This window comes from Mytilus trossulus, chromosome 6, assembly GCF_036588685.1.
Source record: "Mytilus trossulus isolate FHL-02 chromosome 6, PNRI_Mtr1.1.1.hap1, whole genome shotgun sequence".
Lineage (NCBI taxonomy): Eukaryota > Metazoa > Mollusca > Bivalvia > Mytilida > Mytilidae > Mytilus > Mytilus trossulus.
In genome coordinates, this window is record NC_086378.1 from 53,549,575 (window position 1) to 53,568,250 (window position 18,676).

The window sequence follows — 18,676 nt, forward strand, 5'->3', positions numbered from 1 at the left end:
CAACTTACACCTATATTGTGTGTGTAGTATTAATTTCCGAATTGGACCATAATCATGAAGTTTACAAACAGAAAATAGCAGAAATATAAGGTAAACGTTTTCTTATTTGTCATTTTGTTAAAAAATTCCAGAAAATTACTACAAACCTAGCTATCAAGGTGTTTCATCTGTTTCCAAATAAATCGAAAGCGGAAGCATACACGAGCACAATTTCGCCCCTAGCATTGATTTTATTATCAATGAGATAAAAGGTTTGATATAAGGTGTTACATAACACTACAGAGAGATAACGTTTTTATCAAGTTCTATTGTTAAGGAAATATTTAGCTTTGCAATGAGCAAAAGTGAGGTTAGTCAAACTGCTATATGTGCGATGAAAAATTTCTGATAAAGTTTGTGGTTCAAGTTTTTCTTAGATTTTTATAACTTTGTCAAAGAATAGTAAATATTTTGTCCAAAATTAATGAAAAATAAACCATCCAAATTTATTTTAGTGAAGGTGTTTGGTATAACTTTAATAACAATTTAAACGCTTAAATCTTGTAGCAAATTATTACGCTTTGTCACATAAAGGAGCGGATAAATTCTTTTTATATTAGATTTTAAAACATAAATGCAGTAATATAAACACACTGCATAGTATCCACGGAAATTCGCTTATCAAATAGTGCCACGAATATAGAAAAGTTATATCCGTTGTTCCAGATCTGAAATGATACTTCAAAATGCAGCATTCGTAAATATAGCTCAACATGCAGACTTCTTATACGTTCAGGTATTTCACATCCAATAATTTATGGCAATATTCTTTATAAAGCACAAAAACGTCAGTATTCACATCAGAAGCTAACAAAACCTTTGAATCGACTTATTAAGAAAGGATATAGATATACAGGTCATTAAAGATTGCATATTTTGTCGTTAATGTTGATTCGCTTATAGGGTCTTTGCATCGGAACTAAACACATTTATTTAAAAACCAGTTGTTGGCATGACACGGGTTATGTTCTCCTCATAAATGTTATGATGGTATGATACTAAACCCCTCACGGGAAAGATTGTGCCTGCTATTCATATGATGAAGACATAATCTTTCAATCAGTTTAAATGAAGTCTGGAGCTGGCATGTCAGTTAACTGCTAGTTGTCTGAAGTTATTTATGTATTATTGTCATTTTGTTTATTTTCGTTGGTTATATCTTCTGACACCAGACTCGGAACACTCTTGAACTTAATTTTAATGTGCGTATTGTTATGCGTTTACTTTTCTGCATTGGCTAGAGGTATAGGGGGAGGGTTTAGATCTCATAAACATGTTTAAAACCGCCGCATTTTTGCGCCTGTCCCAAGTCAGGAGCTTCTGGGCTTTGTGAGTCTTGTATTATTTTTAATTTTAGTTTCGTGTGTACAATTTGGAGTTTAGTGTGGCGTTCATTTTCACTGAACTAGTATATATCTATTTGTTTAGGGGCCAGCTGAAGGACGCCTCCGGATGCGGGAATGTCTCGCTGCATTGAAGACCTGTTGGTAACCTTCTGCCTTTGTCTTCTCTATGAATATATATGGTTGAGTTGTTGTCTCTTTAACACATTCCCGATTTCTGTTCTCAATTTTATCCTCTATGGTCCTCTGCAATGCAATATGCCAGTATTGGAAGAGAAATTTGTATGAAAAACATAAGACGCTAATATTTAATTTCCTCATTTCTCAATTGGCATAACTTATTTGTCAGAGTGGTTGTAATAAAAGTCATATAAAATAATATCAAAGATTAAACCGAAACAGTATTGACCATATAATTGCATCATGTTGGCGTAGTAATAATGAGTCACATAGTGTCCCATAGTGGTATTTTTCTTGTAAGACAGCACGACAGTTGTAGCCAAGGAAATTTGAAAAGCACTCTGATTACATAATGCGATTTGTATATTGTATTTTATATATGGATTGAAGTAGACACTTTTATATGTGCTCTTTAAATAGCTTATTGTAAATTGAAAAAAGGCAATAACAAAAAGTTTTATTACCGTGTTTTTTGACGGCGTGTTTAGATAAAACGAATAATCATATGAATTCAATTTTGGATTTCCTAGTTTGCAATATAAAACTAATTTAAAACAAACAAGACAAACGTTTTAGTTTATTAAATGGTATGAAAACAAGCGAGTAATGTAGCGCTCTCGTATATTTAGGTATCACATCGAAAACTCGATTCAATTTGTTATCTTATTACAAAAGAGACTTGTGTCCTTTTTACTCTTAGATAAATCATTTAAGAAGAAATTAAATGTAATAATAAAGCTAAAACTCCATCTCAGGAACGTTGGTTACCGTAAATTAAGAAATTATTGTGTTGTTTATATCGTTACTAATTATGAGACTTTGATAGGGTCGCAATGATAAGAACTCGCATTCTGATATATGTATACAGATTTTAAGGAAATCACAATATTCATTCTCGCCTTTTTTTCCTTTTTAAAAAGTCGTAAAAAAATATGCACACAACGATTTTATAATTTACAGTAATATATTGTATTCTTTCTCCGTCCGATACGTTGTGTTATATCTCATTTTATTTACCATAGTATATTTCTCGGATTTTGATTTTCAATTGGCCCTCATAAAACCCTAACCAATATACAAGGAAACTTCACTTACGCTCTATGTGGTTATTCCCATTGCAAAATCTAATTATCCATGAATTATGAAATATGCAAACAACTGTCGATTTTATCAAATTATGCCGATTATTCTCATTTGTTTTAGTAAATTTAATACTTTCACTTATATGTACGTTTCATAACATCATTCATTTCCCTGTATAACCTTTGAATAACATTGTCCGAGCGGTTTTTGTCCATACAACGTTCTTAAAAAACTTTTATTATTTTCTCTTTTGAAAGAAAGTAAATATTGATCATTTGGGTCTAGAATTTTGAAAAAATAGAAATATCTAAAGGAAGGTATTTCTTTTTTCCTCGTGCACATTTCCCTTCTAGCATAAGTATACAATTTGTTCCACAATCTTGTCAATTCGTGAGATCGCATGCACATGCAGTTTGTGTCAAATAAAGTACTTTATTTATCGTAAGCGTATATTTTTTATAAATTTTTTGGTAAATTGTAAAATGATGTTCAATATTTAAATCCTACGTCATGGTCAATTATTTGTTTACAATCGTGATGACAACAGTTTGCTGCAGATTTTGATGAATATATCGTAGCAGTCATTATTTGGGATCTGGTACTCTCCAACTGTAAACATTGTTATCTTTTCCTGCATTTTCTTAATCTAAGTTTTAACAGTAGTAAAGTTGATGCTATGTCATTCCTATTTAAAAAAGAAAATACACAGTTGCAATATATAAGTAGAGCAGATTCTGTTTACCCATTCGGAGCACATGAGATCACTCCCTGTTTTTTGTTGGGTTCGTTTTCCTCAGTTTTGAGTTTTCTATGTGGTAGATAAATTTTTATGTTGTGTTTTATGTACAGGTGTTTGCCTTTTTCATATTTTTCTGTTGTGCTTTAAGTACAGATGTTTGCTTTTTTTCTGTTGTCCTATTTAGCCTTGGCGTTGTCAGTTTATTTTCGACGGATGAGTTTTAATGTCCCTATTGGTATCTGTCGCCCCCTGTTCATTCCCTCCCTTTACATTCCTTTAATGTACCATAAACTGAAACGACTAACCTAAATAACGTAATTATCTTACAGCGACAAAGTTTAAGGTTCATAGTAAAGTAATCAACATATTCATCTATGTATGTGTTGAATAGACTTAATTTGTGTTTAATTTATTAATAAAATACCTAATTATATTGCAAACATGCAATACTTTACACTTACTTGAGGTCACTGCTTGAAATCGTTACGAAAATATTTTGTTTTTGTCTTTTTGTCTTTTTTAATTAATTGTATGCACCATTTTTAATTTTTATAACTTGCCAGTGACTTGTTGGTGCATGTTCAATTGATAATTACTGTTACCTAACCTTTAAAATGTCCTTATCAACGATATGTATGGAGGACGTTACAAACATATACCTTTTCTATTGATATCTAGTTCAAAGACCGATATAAGTTAACTGCAATTAAATAAGAAAGTGTCTTGTTATTCTTTTATCGCATAAACCAGCCGTAAAATCTTATCTCGTTATCTTGGTAGTAGTAATACTTGTTATAAGTTAATTTCGAAGGACACGACAGGTCAAGCTACAGTTTTTTTTGTGTCATTTTTATTACCATGCGTTTCAATTGAATAGTTTCTACAATAAAAAATATTTATCGTTTGGGTCTGAATGTTTTTTGCACCAGGATATTTGAACGTATATTAGAAAAAATCTTCATATTTCATTACAGCAACAAAATACTGTAATGGGCAAAAAACGGAAATCCAGATCCGAAGGAGTTTCTGGTACAAAGAGGAACAGATCTGATGTCTCATTAAGTGAATCTGTGAAGGAAGAAGAATCTCAGTCTTTAACTTCTGCAAGTCTTTCTGTTAGAGAGGTATACGAAACATGGACAGTAGAAGATGTAGCCATGACATTAGAAGAACATTCTTTAGATAATGCAGCCAAAGTATTCAGAGGTAAACTTCTATCAATTTCCAGTAATATGGGAATAAATGTAAAACCCGAAAAGACATTTTCGAGATGAACAACTGAAATTACAAGACAGATTGTTATGCTGGCAAGCCCATCAGAGGCATTAGTCTATAAACCAAAAATAAGCTGTATACATTGTAAGCAATAAATTCTTCTGGTCTTAGACATTATTAAATTAAAGTACTATATAGAGGTATCATGTCTTAGACATTTTCAACTAATGGAGTTATCATACAATACAACATGCCAGAATTCTTTAAGACACCACTGTATTAAGTTACCATACAAGACTACATATACATGACATATTCCAATAAGGCATCATTGTATTAAGGATAGCGTATGACAGTCACCCCACCCAACCAATCTTAAATCATACTACATTACAATACAGATTCACTACAAACCATTAAAGTCTGAAATGGCCTATATCTGTACTCGACTGTACTGATTTTTACTCGACCAGTCTGAATTGGTCTGACTTTTACTTGACATTACTCGACCCCAGTCTGAACCATACTTGACTGTACTGAAATGTACTTGACCAATATCTTTGCCGTTGAAAATAGTCTGAACTATTTCTCGACCAGTCTGAAACAGTCTTAACCCATTCTTGACATGTACTCGACCTATTTTTCCAGTCTAAACCATACTTAACCAAAGGTCTGAACAGTACTCGACTAGACCAAATAACCTCTACTTTTTTAACTTTAAAATAAATTTCTTTTTAACTGACAGCCAACTTAATTTTTTTTTAACCTTATATTAAAAATATATCTTTGATTATATTAAGGATGAACAAAAATATATTATATTTAACTTATATCAAAAAGGGATAAAATTAAAAAAACAAATATGTTTTTTCCTGATTAGTGGTGAAATATTAAGTATAACCTCTGCTTGTGGCAAACTCATAAATAAGACCACAACCGGTCAGAGGTATTGAATTCTAAATAACATAGATTCAAAACTGCAACATTCTGTTTCAGTTAAATAACAAGGCCTTTCAAATATACATGTATGTACTAGATAAGTTTTACACGAATTTAAGAAAATAGGGCTTTCTTTTTACCTGTAAAACATACATGTACTGAGGTAATTAGAACATATTAAAAGTGATTTATGTATGCCATGTTAATTTGACAAAAAAAAAAAATTCAAATTATTGAAATAAATTTTTACTGTTACTTTGGAATACATTTCCTTTTTTAAAAAGGTTATCAAGGATTGCTATGGAAATTCTATTATCATGATTACATTAAATTCTTGGTTAAATAAAATAAAACTATTAAGCTCTCATTTTCTTCAATTTATTAAGCGTTTTTAAATACTACTTTATATATATATATTAATTTAAAAAAAAACATTCACTGCATTATTAATTAAACTCAACTAAATCTATACTAGTCTTAAGTTAATGGTGAAAATAGTCCAGTTATCATAAAATAATTCCGAAATATTCATAAAATTTTGAATAAATATTGAAAATATTAGTCATTTGTTAGTCACAATTCATATTTTTAGATTATTTGATCAGGTTTTTTATTTATATTCTAAAAGTTGATATATATAATTACGTAAGCGGTTGATTAATATTGTGTTGAAGTTACATTATGATTGATTATTGTGAAATTTTAATTTCTATACTGTATTGAATACATTTTTAATTTAAAGTTGTTGTTAAAATTTCATTTTTATTAATTTAAAATCCTAAATTGATAAAATTCAGTTTATAGATGTAAAGGTTAGTTCTAGGTTGGTTAAGACTTGGTCGAGTATGGTTCAGACTAGGTCGAGTAATGGTCAGACTAGGTCGAGCACGGTTCAGACTATATCGAGTATGGTTCAGACTAGGTCAAGTACGGTTCAGACAAGATCGAGCACACATTCAGACTGTTAAGTATGGTTCAGACTACAGTCAAGTATCATCAAGTAAATCTCAGACGAATTCAGACTGGTCGAGTAAAAATCAGTCTAGTCGAGTACAGATACAGGCCATTTCAGACTTTTAATGGTTTGTAGTGATTCTAATGTTGGATCATTGATTTCGGGAATCACCGTAACTATCATTGCATAAAGGCTCATCATCTCTGACTTTTTCCACAAAGACATCATTGTATACAGGCATCATTTTTGAATAACTCCTCAAGGGCATCAAAATATAAAGGCATCGTGTCTTTATGATTTCTTAAAGGCAGCTTTATTAACATTTATTATACAATATAAACTATATGACAGATTCCTATAAGGCACCATTGTATTAAAGAAACGTGCATGATAGATTCATCCAAGGCATCGCTGTATAAAGGTATCATACTATATAACATAAGATTCACATAAGGGAGCATTGTACTCAGGAATAATGTATATATGCATTAATCTCGTAATAGTTTGTTGTTGATTTTTTTGTAGGGGAAGGTATATCTGGAAAAGTGTTGCAGATGTTAAATGTCCAACGACTTGAGAAAATGGGCATAATGTGAGTTTATTATATTCTTTCAATACTTAATTTTAAGTGTTATCGAGGTAAAAAGTAAAATTACAAAATTACTGAATTCCGAATAAAAGTCATTCGGAAAGTCCCTAATCACATGGCGAAATCAAATGACAAAACACCAAACGAATGGACAACAACTGTCATAGTCCGACTTGGTACGTGCATTTTTAAATGTAGAAAATGGTGGATTGAACCTGGTTTAATAGCGCAAAACCTCTCAATTGTACGACAATCTCATCAAAATTCGTTATATTTACAACGACGCGTGAACAAAACAGACATAATAAATAAAAAAGTCAAAATATGGGTACAGCAGTCATCACTGTGTTACAATTTTAAGACAAAAAAGAAAATTATAAATCGTATTTTATCATTACCGATATCAATTGTAATGCCTGAGATGTGCATATCATAAGTAAATGTCTCATTTTGAAAGTAAGTATAAATTTATTACAAAAAGAAATCAAAAATCGATATGTTACTGCATGTTTTGATAGACTGAAAAGATTCAATTACACTAATATTCTTCTTCACTATATCACTTAAATAAATATTCATTATTCCTACATAAAACTTTTATTTTTATTGTAGCAAAATGGGGGAAAGATTAGAAATAATGAAAGTCATTTTGGAAATCACAGGAACTAAAAATTTAGAGGATCAAACCATAAATACTAAGATAGATGTAGAAGAACATAAGAAAAAGGTGAGATAAAACAATCCTTGTGAATTAAAAAAAAAATGGAAATGACAGGAGAGGACAAACATAGAGCAATCATCGTTTTGTTATAGAAAAAAACTGACATTTTAATTCCACGTATCGAAACATTTGCCTGATTTAAAATTTAAAACTTATGGTTATAATATGCATCACATAAAAACAAAGATAAGTTTAAAAAAATACTATTTAGATTAAGTACTAGTATATCATCGCTGGGTTTGATATTACAAATATTCTAGCATTCACTAGCAGCACGATTTCAGTCTGAAACAGTCATTTTGGTCTGATCACATCTTGATTGACTGGATTTACCGCTAGAGAAATTCGTCAAGATATTTCAGATTGTTTAGTCGCCGTTCAGATCGATAGCCTCATCAGGTAAATCAGTTCGTAAAGGCGTATCAAGACGGAAAAGACTGAATCGTCTAGCGGGTTGTTTAGACCCGTTAAGACCGTGTCAGACCAAAATAGACCATGGATACAAAATTACGTTCAACTTGTTCAGACCCTGTTTAGATCCGTTTAGTATACCGGTTTGATAACACGAGTTACGCCCCTTCTACTCGATAATGCATTTTAGATTAATTTGTATATATGTGGTTTTTTTTTATATTAGGATTTGTTTGAAGTATATTTTGATTAATTACAAAGAAAAATTAAATCTTCTGTTGATTCTTTATTTCTTTTCTTGTTTTGTCGAGGAACTAATAAATTATTCGTCTATATATGTTGTTTATTTTTTAATAAATGTTAGTTTATATAAATGTATATTGGTAATTAAATGCAAGGACGTATGTTAATTGTATACACACCAGAATGTATGCCATAAACCTTAAAATGTTGTGAACACCGGTGAAAATGTTTTTCGTATTTGAAGATTAGTAACGGAAAATCCTAAACGTAACCTAAAAAAGTTAAGGATCCACAGAAATGCACCGGAGGCAAATTAACACATGCATATTTTGGTTTTATGTATGACATTTGCTTTAATTCGTTTTCTGTTGATATATGTCCTAGTTAACCGTTGAAGCTGTTGCTTTTTGTTTGCATGTGTATTAATTTAGTGAGATTTACTCTATTTAAGTTGGAAAAAAATATTCCCGACATCCGGAAATTCGAAAAAAGACTTCTCGGATCCCGAAACCTGATCATCATACTGCATTCATTCAGTGTCTGTCGGGACAGTGTTAAAGTATCACCGTATAATATTCATTTTCTAATCCATATGATAGGTATACTGTACTTAGTATACATATGGCGTTAACTTAAACAAAATCTATTTTAGTTAAAATGGTCGAGTTCGATGTCACGTGCTAGTAATCAACCGGGTCAACAGGTAACAAAATCAATGATCCGTAACGTAAGAAAGTACATGCCTATTATATATTACAATTACTCTCATCATCATTCTTAATAGAAAGGTGCCGTAGGGCTAAACGTTAATAAAGAATTAATGAATTTGTGTATACACGTATTAGTGATGTCTGATCGTCAGTTTTTAATATACATGCTTATGTTTTCAAGATTTTAAATTGAGCAAAAAAACATGAACTGTTCGGAAGTTTGTTAAGTATTCAAAAGAAACTTTTCGCTTCTCTACTTATATAGTTTACAGAGTATTCCTTTTTATATAAAATTATGTCAGTTAAATAAAGTAGTGTGTATTTGTATTCTATTTATTTTGCTAATTGTATCATTATAATATTCATTTTGTATTTCACTACTATATATACTTTAAGTTGTAGTGTGATTGATTGTTGGTTGTTAAAAGTCCAGTGGCAAATATTTCATGCATTTTCAGGACCAGCTGTAAGTTGAAGACATATATGGAACTCACCGGTGTAGTTTTCACGTGTTATAAAAGATAAAAGAATAATTAATTTCTAAAATATCGAAGCATAAAGGAGGCAAGGCGCATGGAATACCCGCACTTATCAGTTCTTTTGTCTTAAAAAAATAATGTTATTTTTTTATTATTTTTTTTTTATATGTTTATATAATTTACGATAACTGCGGTGTATACGTGCTGTCAGACGAAAGATAAATATGTGCCCTTTAAATGTCTTATCTACCATGGATCGCTTGCTTTCGTCGTATTGAATGGAAGCTGCGCTCAAAGTACTAATTCTTTGGCGTATAACGACCAACCATGATGTGAACAATCTTCTAAAGATTAATTTTGAAATGTCTGACATTGTAAAGTTCGACTACAGTAAAACTTGTAAAATGCATTTTTTTGTACAAAAAACACTTCATTTTGTTATAAAAATTTTAGTTCGATAAAACCTTTTTTTTTCATACATTTTTTGTTCGATTTAAAGCCAATGTTATCATTAACTACGTTTCAATATTATTTTACAAATATTTTATCATATTCCATCCAAAATAAGAGACTAATTTTTCATGTTTTAAAAAATTAAGGTGTTGCAATACTTTTTTCCATGTGTATATATGTTTCCGCATGGGTGATTTGTACAGTTATATAAATACAGATTTAATGTTTTTACAAAATGCATTCATTTACACGTAATGAACGAATTTGGTAATTGTCATTGTTTGTCGGGAATACACGTACTTGTAATAATTATCCATTCATTTGACTGTTTTTCCCCGAGGGCTAATCATAACCTATGCCATATGGCATGGAGAGATTAATAGAATAGTTTGAAAGGGTTTAAGCTATTATTTCGGGCGATATCTATTTGTGCCAAAAAGTAACTCATTTGCGCCACAACTTAATTGCGCCAATACTTCTTTGGCGCCACTTAATTTTCAAAACTATAGGTATCATTTGCGCCAATAAAATAATCACATCTAATTGCGCCAATTTTTTTTTATTTATATAAAATAACTAAATGATTGACTTCCCTCCTTGGGGGATTGATTGCGCATGACAAGATGGATGTTTGAATTTTTTCGCTCGCTATGGAATATGTGAAATATGTGCAATACTGGAGTTAATTGCGTCTTTTTGGAACAACCAACAGTATGTAGTATCTTTAGTGTTTTGGTTTTGGGTCCTAGACCTCCTGTTCCAACAGATAAGACTATTTTCATCATTTCAGCGAATTTTCTAGATACCTGTGATCCCAGTCCGATCCGCATCGACGTATATATGAAATGTGCTAGACCTCTTGAGGGTCTAGTTGAGTGGGTCAAAAATGGGAGATAAGAAAAACAAAAAGTCGACAGCTGATATATTGCAAGAGAGTAGACATGTGCTATATGGAGATGAAGTCGAAGTGGCTACAGTCCTAGAAAATGTTTTAACACTGTTAAATAGAATGGACACTAGGCTTGTATCCATTGAGAAAAATACGAGTAAAAATACAAGTACACTGACTCAAATGAACGATAAGTTAAACTCGTTGACAGCGAGAGTTATTACTGTCGAAACCGACATAGTAAATGTGAAAAGTAAGGTTTCAGATTTGGAGGCAAGTTCAGAGGGAACTGGTAATCTTTTTGATGAAGTGAAGAGTAAAACTTGCTCTTTAGAAAAAGATATCGAACAACTTAAGAGAAATAACGGAGATGGTAATGATTCTCAGAGTATTAAAGACGAACTTAGAAAATTAGAAAGTTATAATGAGAAGCTAAAAGGAAAACTACTGGACATGCAATGTAGGTCTATGAAATATAATCTCATTTTCACGGGACTTCAAGAGCAAAGGGATGAAAACTGTGAAATGAAGATTAGACAGTTTATTCACAATGAAATGAAGATCCAAAAACCGTTAGAATTTGGAAACATTCACAGATTTGGTAAAAGTGAGCCAGGGAAACCGAGACCAATTATTGCAAGATTCCTGTATTATTCTGACCTTGATATGGTGAAAAAAGCAGGACGAAATCTAAGAGGTACATTTTACGGTGTAAACGAGCAGTTCCCACCAGAAATAGAAGAACAACGACGAAAGCTATACCCAATAGCGAAACAGGCGAGAAAAGAGAAATTAAAAGTTGTAATGGAAAGAGACAAACTTTACATTAACGACAAACTTGTTAAGCCAGATGAAATCGCAGACGATACCGAGCATAAAGAGCCTCAAAGATCAACCACCAGACCGAATAAACGTCCACGGGTGAACTCTACTCCTGGACGAGACGGTTCATAGGATAACCATGGAAGACATAAGTGTATAAATAAACCAATCGATAATGTTTTGTATAATGTAAATAAATGTTTAGTAGACAAAACAGTTATAAATATAATTACCCTTAATGTTTGTGGTTTAAAGAGGCGTATACAATACCCAGAATTTTTAGAATTGTTAAATGAATTTAGTATTTTGTGTTTTGTAGAAACAAAAACTGATGATTTAGACGTTATAGATTTGCCAGGTTATAAATTTGTAATGAAAAATAGATCTCACTTAAACAGAGTAAAATCAGGTGGAATTGTACTTGGTTTTAAAGAATCATTATCTGATCATATTTCTGTTGTTGAAACAGACAGTGAATATATTTTATGGTTTAAAATTGACAAACATGTAGTTAAACTACAACAAGATATTTTGTGTGGTATTGTGTATATTCCGCCTGAAAATTCTGTATATTGTGTTGGTGATCCATTTAGCGAAATTGAAAGTGAATTTTTGAATTTTAGTACAAGTCATGACAATATATGTCTTTTTGGAGATTTTAATGCTCGAACTGCAAAAGAGTCAGACTTTGACGTCGTAAATTTTGAAGAATTTTCAGGAATGTTAGACATTGAAAATGAGGGTGTTTGTACTTTAGATGAGTTAAATACAAATCGATTAAGGAAAAGTATGGATCACAAAAAAAACAATTTTGGTAACTTGCTTCTTGAATTTTGTAAGAATAACAATATGTTTATCCTAAATGGAAGAATGTGTGAAAACAAAGGTCTGGGTAGTTTTACATGTAAAAACACTAGTGTAGTGGATTACAATATTGCTTCCCCAAATTTTCTTAAGCTGGTTCAAAATTTTTCAGTATTAAATTCTAGCGTTTTATTTTCGGATATTCATAATCCACTGTCGTTAAAGATTACTTGTTATGAAAAACAAAACGACGTCAGTCATGATGATGAAATGCCTGAGGAGAAGATTAAGAGATGGGAAAATGAGCAATTAGACACCTTTATTACGGCGTTTTGCATTTGCGCCGATTTGCACTTCAATTGCGCCGATTTTTTCTTTCATTTGCGCCGATTTTTTTTTCATTTGCGCCGATTTTTTTACAGGTAAATACAGGTAAAATACAGGTAAAATACAGGTAAACTACAGAAAATATATAAGAATATGTCAATGAGACAACTCTTTTTTTTAAATTTTTCATTAAAGACCTCTTCCGTTAGCCAGTTGAACACATTTTATGAATTGTAAATCATAACATGTATACAACTGTTGTCCCCTGCTCACCACAGGGAGGTGGAAATAGGATTTCGAGACGAATTAAATCCATAAAAACGGAAAACATTAAAATTATAAGTCTGTTCTTGCAGAGTATTTGTAGGCAACACATCTTATGTATTCCTTTCTTGTTATTTCGTCATTTCTGTATTTGGCATACTTGTCGATATCAAAGTCCATCTTTTCTTTGTCTGGCTTGCGAACAGATGCTGGCATGTCTAGAGTTCGCATTTTTACATATGTAACGGCCTGGATTTTCTTGATAACATCCATAAAAACATATATGTTGGGATGGTGAGAATAAAATTGCTCGTTGTAATGAGAATGAAAAGATTCTGGACCGTTATTCGTCCTCTTGCAGTTCTCAACGGGTGCAGCTGCCAAGAATTGAGGTGGATAGCGTGACGTTGTGCATATATATGTACTTAGTACGTAGTCGAAGAATGTATGTCATTTGTCATCAGAAGGAGCATCGGACATGAAGCAGTCCTCAACTTCATTTGGGGGAAGAAATGGTAACCCGAAAAATTAGGATAACCATTTACCTTTCTCAGTGGATTTGTCTTTGTAATCAGTACTCAGCCTAACAGTCTGGATTTTCCTCCACCAACTCTGAGCAAGATGCATGGAAACGGCAGCAAGCCATTCTTACAGCCGTGTAACGTATATAATTGGTAAAAGTACTTCGGACAACACTTAAAAGTTCGGACTTCCATCTATAAAAATTGACGACATATCGTTGCAGAGACAAACAAGATTCAGGTGTTAAGAAAAAAGAAGTATACCTTTCTCGCGGTCATTGGCTAGCAGGAACTTTTCCGACTTATTTGTCTCAATCACCATGAAACCAGTAGCGGTATGGACGTCATCTCTAGTTTTTGGTAAAAGTATAAACTTACCTGTATAACTTACCTGTAAATCCAATTAGTAGAAAATATAAAATCGGCGCAAATGTCAAAATGAAATCGGCGCAAATGAAAGAATGCAAATTTTCAAAATCGGCGCAAATGTCATACGCCCGAATGCTCTTATCCATTACTCGCTTATAACTCTTTTCTAGTTTCTTTGTTTCATTCACTCTGTCGTCAGTATGGTTTCGCTTAAGTTTTCGTCTACTAGAACGAAACTTTTTTCTAGCTTCCTTACATTCGCTATCGAACCATGGTTTTGATTTTTTAATAGTTTGTGTATGCTTACGTCTTTTAGTAAATGTGCCGAATGTAGACTTTGCCGCATTTGTAAGTAAATGACATACATCCTCAACAACTTTATTAATAATTGAGTTTTCACTTGTATTTTCAACCATTTCCGTTAATTGAGCTAGTATTTCATTTACTTTAAGTCTATCAATGTTACTAATAAAGGGGCGTATGACATTTGCGCCGATTTTGAAAATTTGCATTCTTTCATTTGCGCCGATTTCATTTTGACATTTGCGCCGATTTTATATTTTCTACTAATTGGATTTACAGGTAAGTTATACAGGTAAGTTTATACTTTTACCAAAAACTAGAGAGGACTGCTTCGATCATGTCCGATGCTCCTTCTGATGACAAATGACATACATTCTTCGACTACGTACTAAGTACATATATATGCACAACGTCACGCTATCCACCTCAATTCTTGGCAGCTGCACCCGTTGAGAACTGCAAGAGGACGAATAACGGTCCAGAATCTTTTCATTCTCATTACAACGAGCAATTTTATTCTCACCATCCCAACATATATGTTTTTATGGATGTTATCAAGAAAATCCAGGCCGTTACATATGTAAAAATGCGAACTCTAGACATGCCAGCATCTGTTCGCAAGCCAGACAAAGAAAAGATGGACTTTGATATCGACAAGTATGCCAAATACAGAAATGACGAAATAACAAGAAAGGAATACATAAGATGTGTTGCCTACAAATACTCTGCAAGAACAGACTTATAATTTTAATGTTTTCCGTTTTTATGGATTTAATTCGTCTCGAAATCCTATTTCCACCTCCCTGTGGTGAGCAGGGGACAACAGTTGTATACATGTTATGATTTACAATTCATAAAATGTGTTCAACTGGCTAACGGAAGAGGTCTTTAATGAAAAATTTAAAAAAAAAGAGTTGTCTCATTGACATATTCTTATATATTTTCTGTAGTTTACCTGTATTTTACCTGTATTTTACCTGTATTTACCTGTAAAAAAATCGGCGCAAATGAAAGAAAAAATCGGCGCAAATGAAGTGCAAATCGGCGCAAATGCAAAACGCCGCATTAGTAAACATAGAAAGAAAATTAGACACAAGATAGAAAACTTAAGATCGATTAACCCGAAAGAATACTGGAAGATTTTGAACGGTGGTAAAAGGGGAAACAATCCATGTGTACCTATTAATATTTTGTTTGATTATTTTAAGAACCTAAATTTAGGAAATTCTGAAGATGAAGAGATTGTTTTAGAAAATCAGAACAATGTAAAAGATTTAAATGTTATATTAAATTCACCTATTACAGAAGAGGAAATTGAAAAATCTTTGAGAAAGTTAAAAAATAATAAATCCTCTGGTGATGATATGATTGTAAATGAATATTTAAAACACTCTTTTAGTGTTATGTCACAGGTGTTTGTGAACTTTTTAATATTATATTTGACAGTGGAACTATTCCTGAAAATTGGCTTTCTGGAAATATTATACCTTTATTTAAGAATAAAGGTAACAAACATGATCCTAGCAATTTTAGACCTATAACAGTTATAAGCTGCTTTGGGAAATTATTTACTTCTATTTTGAATTCACGTTTGAATAAATTTTCTGATGATTTTTGTTTACTATGTCAGAATCAAGCTGGTTTCAGAGAAGGTTATTCTACTACAGATAATTTATTTGTTATCTACATGCTTATTAGTATCATGAAAAATAAGAAAAAGAAACTATTCTGTGCATTCGTAGATTTTGCTAAAGCCTTTGATACTGTTTGGAGAAAGGGTCTTTGGCATAAATTACTTGTGAATGATATTAACGGTAAAATGTATAATGTAATTTTTAATATGTACACTGGTATTAAATCTCGTATTATGCATAATGGTGAAATGTCAGAATACTTTTCATGCAATATCGGTGTAAGACAGGGTGAAAATATGTCTCCTTTTTTATTTTCATTGTATTTGAACGACCTTCAACAGTTTATTGAAGAAAAAAATGTATGTGGTTTAAATTGTATTACTGATGAAATAGAGAATGAGTTTGATATCTACTTAAAACTGTTTGTGTTATTATACGCAGATGATACAGTGTTATTTTCGGATAATGCATCCGATCTACAGTTGCAATTAGATATATTCTTTGAATATTGCAGTACCTGGAAATTAAAGTTAACACAAGTAAAACTAAGATTATAATTTTTTCTGGTGGTAGATTACCCCAAAATATTAACTTTATATATGACGGAAATGCATTGGAGATAGTCAATGAATTGACATATCTTGGGTTGAATTTTTCAAGAACAGGTAGCTTTATGAGTGCTAAGAAGATTTTAGTTAGAAAAGCAAATAAAGCAATGTATGAAGTATTGAAAAAGGGGAGGTTGCACAACTTGTCAGTGAAATCACAATATGATCTTTTTGATAAAATTGTGAAGCCAATTCTCCTGTATGGGTGTGAGATTTGGGGTTTCAGTAATACTGATATTATAGAAACAGTGCACCTAAAATTTTGTAAATTATTATTAAACCTTAAGAAGTCGACACCCAATTTTATGATTTATGGTGAATTTGGTATTTATCCCATGTCTTTATATATACAGCTGCGTATGGTTAATTTTTGGTCAAAAATGGTTAATGGGGATGATAACAGGATTGCTAAAATACTCTACAAATACGTGTTCTTGAAAAATTCGGACAACCAATTTAGGTCAGATTGGTTGAAATGCATTAAAGATATATTAGATAGATGTGGATACAGCAATATATGGTTGTCACAAGGAAATTTTAATTCTAAGTGGTTGGGTATTAGTTTAAAACAAAAGTTATTTGATCAGTTTCAACAGAAATGGAGAGCTGATATTGACTGTTCGCCAAAAAGGTTTGGCCTACAAATTGTATAAACAAAATTTTGAATTTGAGGAATATCTGAATATTTTAAATGATAAAGATAGAATAACATATTGTAGATTTCGTACGGGTAACCATAAGTTACCCATCGAAATTGGTAGATGGAATAAGATTGAGCGAAACCTTAGATATTGTAACTTATGTCAATGTAACGAGATTGGTGATGAATTTCATTACACTTTGCAGTGTAGTTCTTTGTCAAATTTTCGACCACAATATTTGGATACTTTTTTCTTGCACAGATGTAACATACTAAAATTTGAAAAACTATTTCAGTTAAAAATTAAAAATAAGTTGAAAAAGCTGTGCAAATTTATCAGGGTTATAACTTTTCAAGTGAGTCTTCCTGGTTAATCACCACTCTTCTTTACTATACTGTTTATTATGTATTATTTGATATTTTCATCTCATCTTGTCATGTGTGTTTGTGTTATGTTATATGACTTTTGATGAACTTCTTTGTACCATTGTATCTTTATGGTGTTTAAGAAATAAAGAATCTTGAAATCTTGAATCTCCTTCTTTATCCGGGCTTGGGATCGGCAGTTTACCGACTGGCGGAGTTAAAGTCATTTTAATAACAAAAAGTATGCTGAATTAAAACGTTCACTTGTATATATATACACAGTTACACCTTAAAATGTCTCTGTACATCATTGAACTTAAGGCTGGTATTTGTAGTTGAGAATAGACACATATATAATGTCCTATCTTGAAGCCATGCATGTATAGTATAAAGTTGTTTGAAATATTTTGGACAAATTTTATAGATACCAGCAAAAACTTCCTCTGAAATTGTACACAGAAATTTTAAATTTTGAATTAGCTTCGCATCCTAATAAAATGATCCCGCTTTCTGGATCGTTACACAATACAAAGTCATCATCTTTGTTTGTAACAACACCAATAGCATCCACTATTCAGTGAAATTCTGCTGGAATTTAAGTTGAGCCGGTTTTCTTCTCTCTATATACATTTACTGACGCACATATTTTAAATCTTTCTTTTCTTAATTTTCTTCTTCAATTTTGAAGAGCTCTGGATTTATTATTTTTTTAAGGTAGCTCTGACAACATATCATTTGCTTTTCTTTTGCTATAGGTAAAAAAATATTTACAGGTAAATATGGCGCACTTTCATTTAATTAATTGGTAAAAAATAAAGGTTCCGTCGTCAGCATTCACGCCGACTAATTCAGCATTTAGGTTCAGTCTGTGGTTAAAGTTTTGTTTTACATCAAAATCGTTGTCAAACATATTGGAATTTCGGGAAATTGGGACATTGGCTTCTTTATGTCCAAAACACAGTATCCAGGGGAAAATTTTGCAAATATTTATTTTCATTTTTCCGTATTTTACTACAAGATGGACTTCGTT

General features: G+C 31.7%; 1 protein-coding gene across 1 annotated transcript in view; it reads left to right on the plus strand.

The window, feature by feature from the left end:
• Positions 1-18,676, plus strand: part of LOC134721530 (deoxynucleoside triphosphate triphosphohydrolase SAMHD1-like) — a 59,523-nt gene continuing 40,847 nt past the window's right edge. The window contains exons 1-4 of the mRNA XM_063584612.1: positions 1-90; positions 4,359-4,590; positions 7,019-7,085; positions 7,695-7,809. Of these exons, the coding sequence (XP_063440682.1) occupies positions 4,374-4,590; positions 7,019-7,085; positions 7,695-7,809 (399 nt within the window). The 5' untranslated portion in view covers positions 1-90; positions 4,359-4,373. The remainder of the gene's footprint in view (positions 91-4,358; positions 4,591-7,018; positions 7,086-7,694; positions 7,810-18,676) is intronic.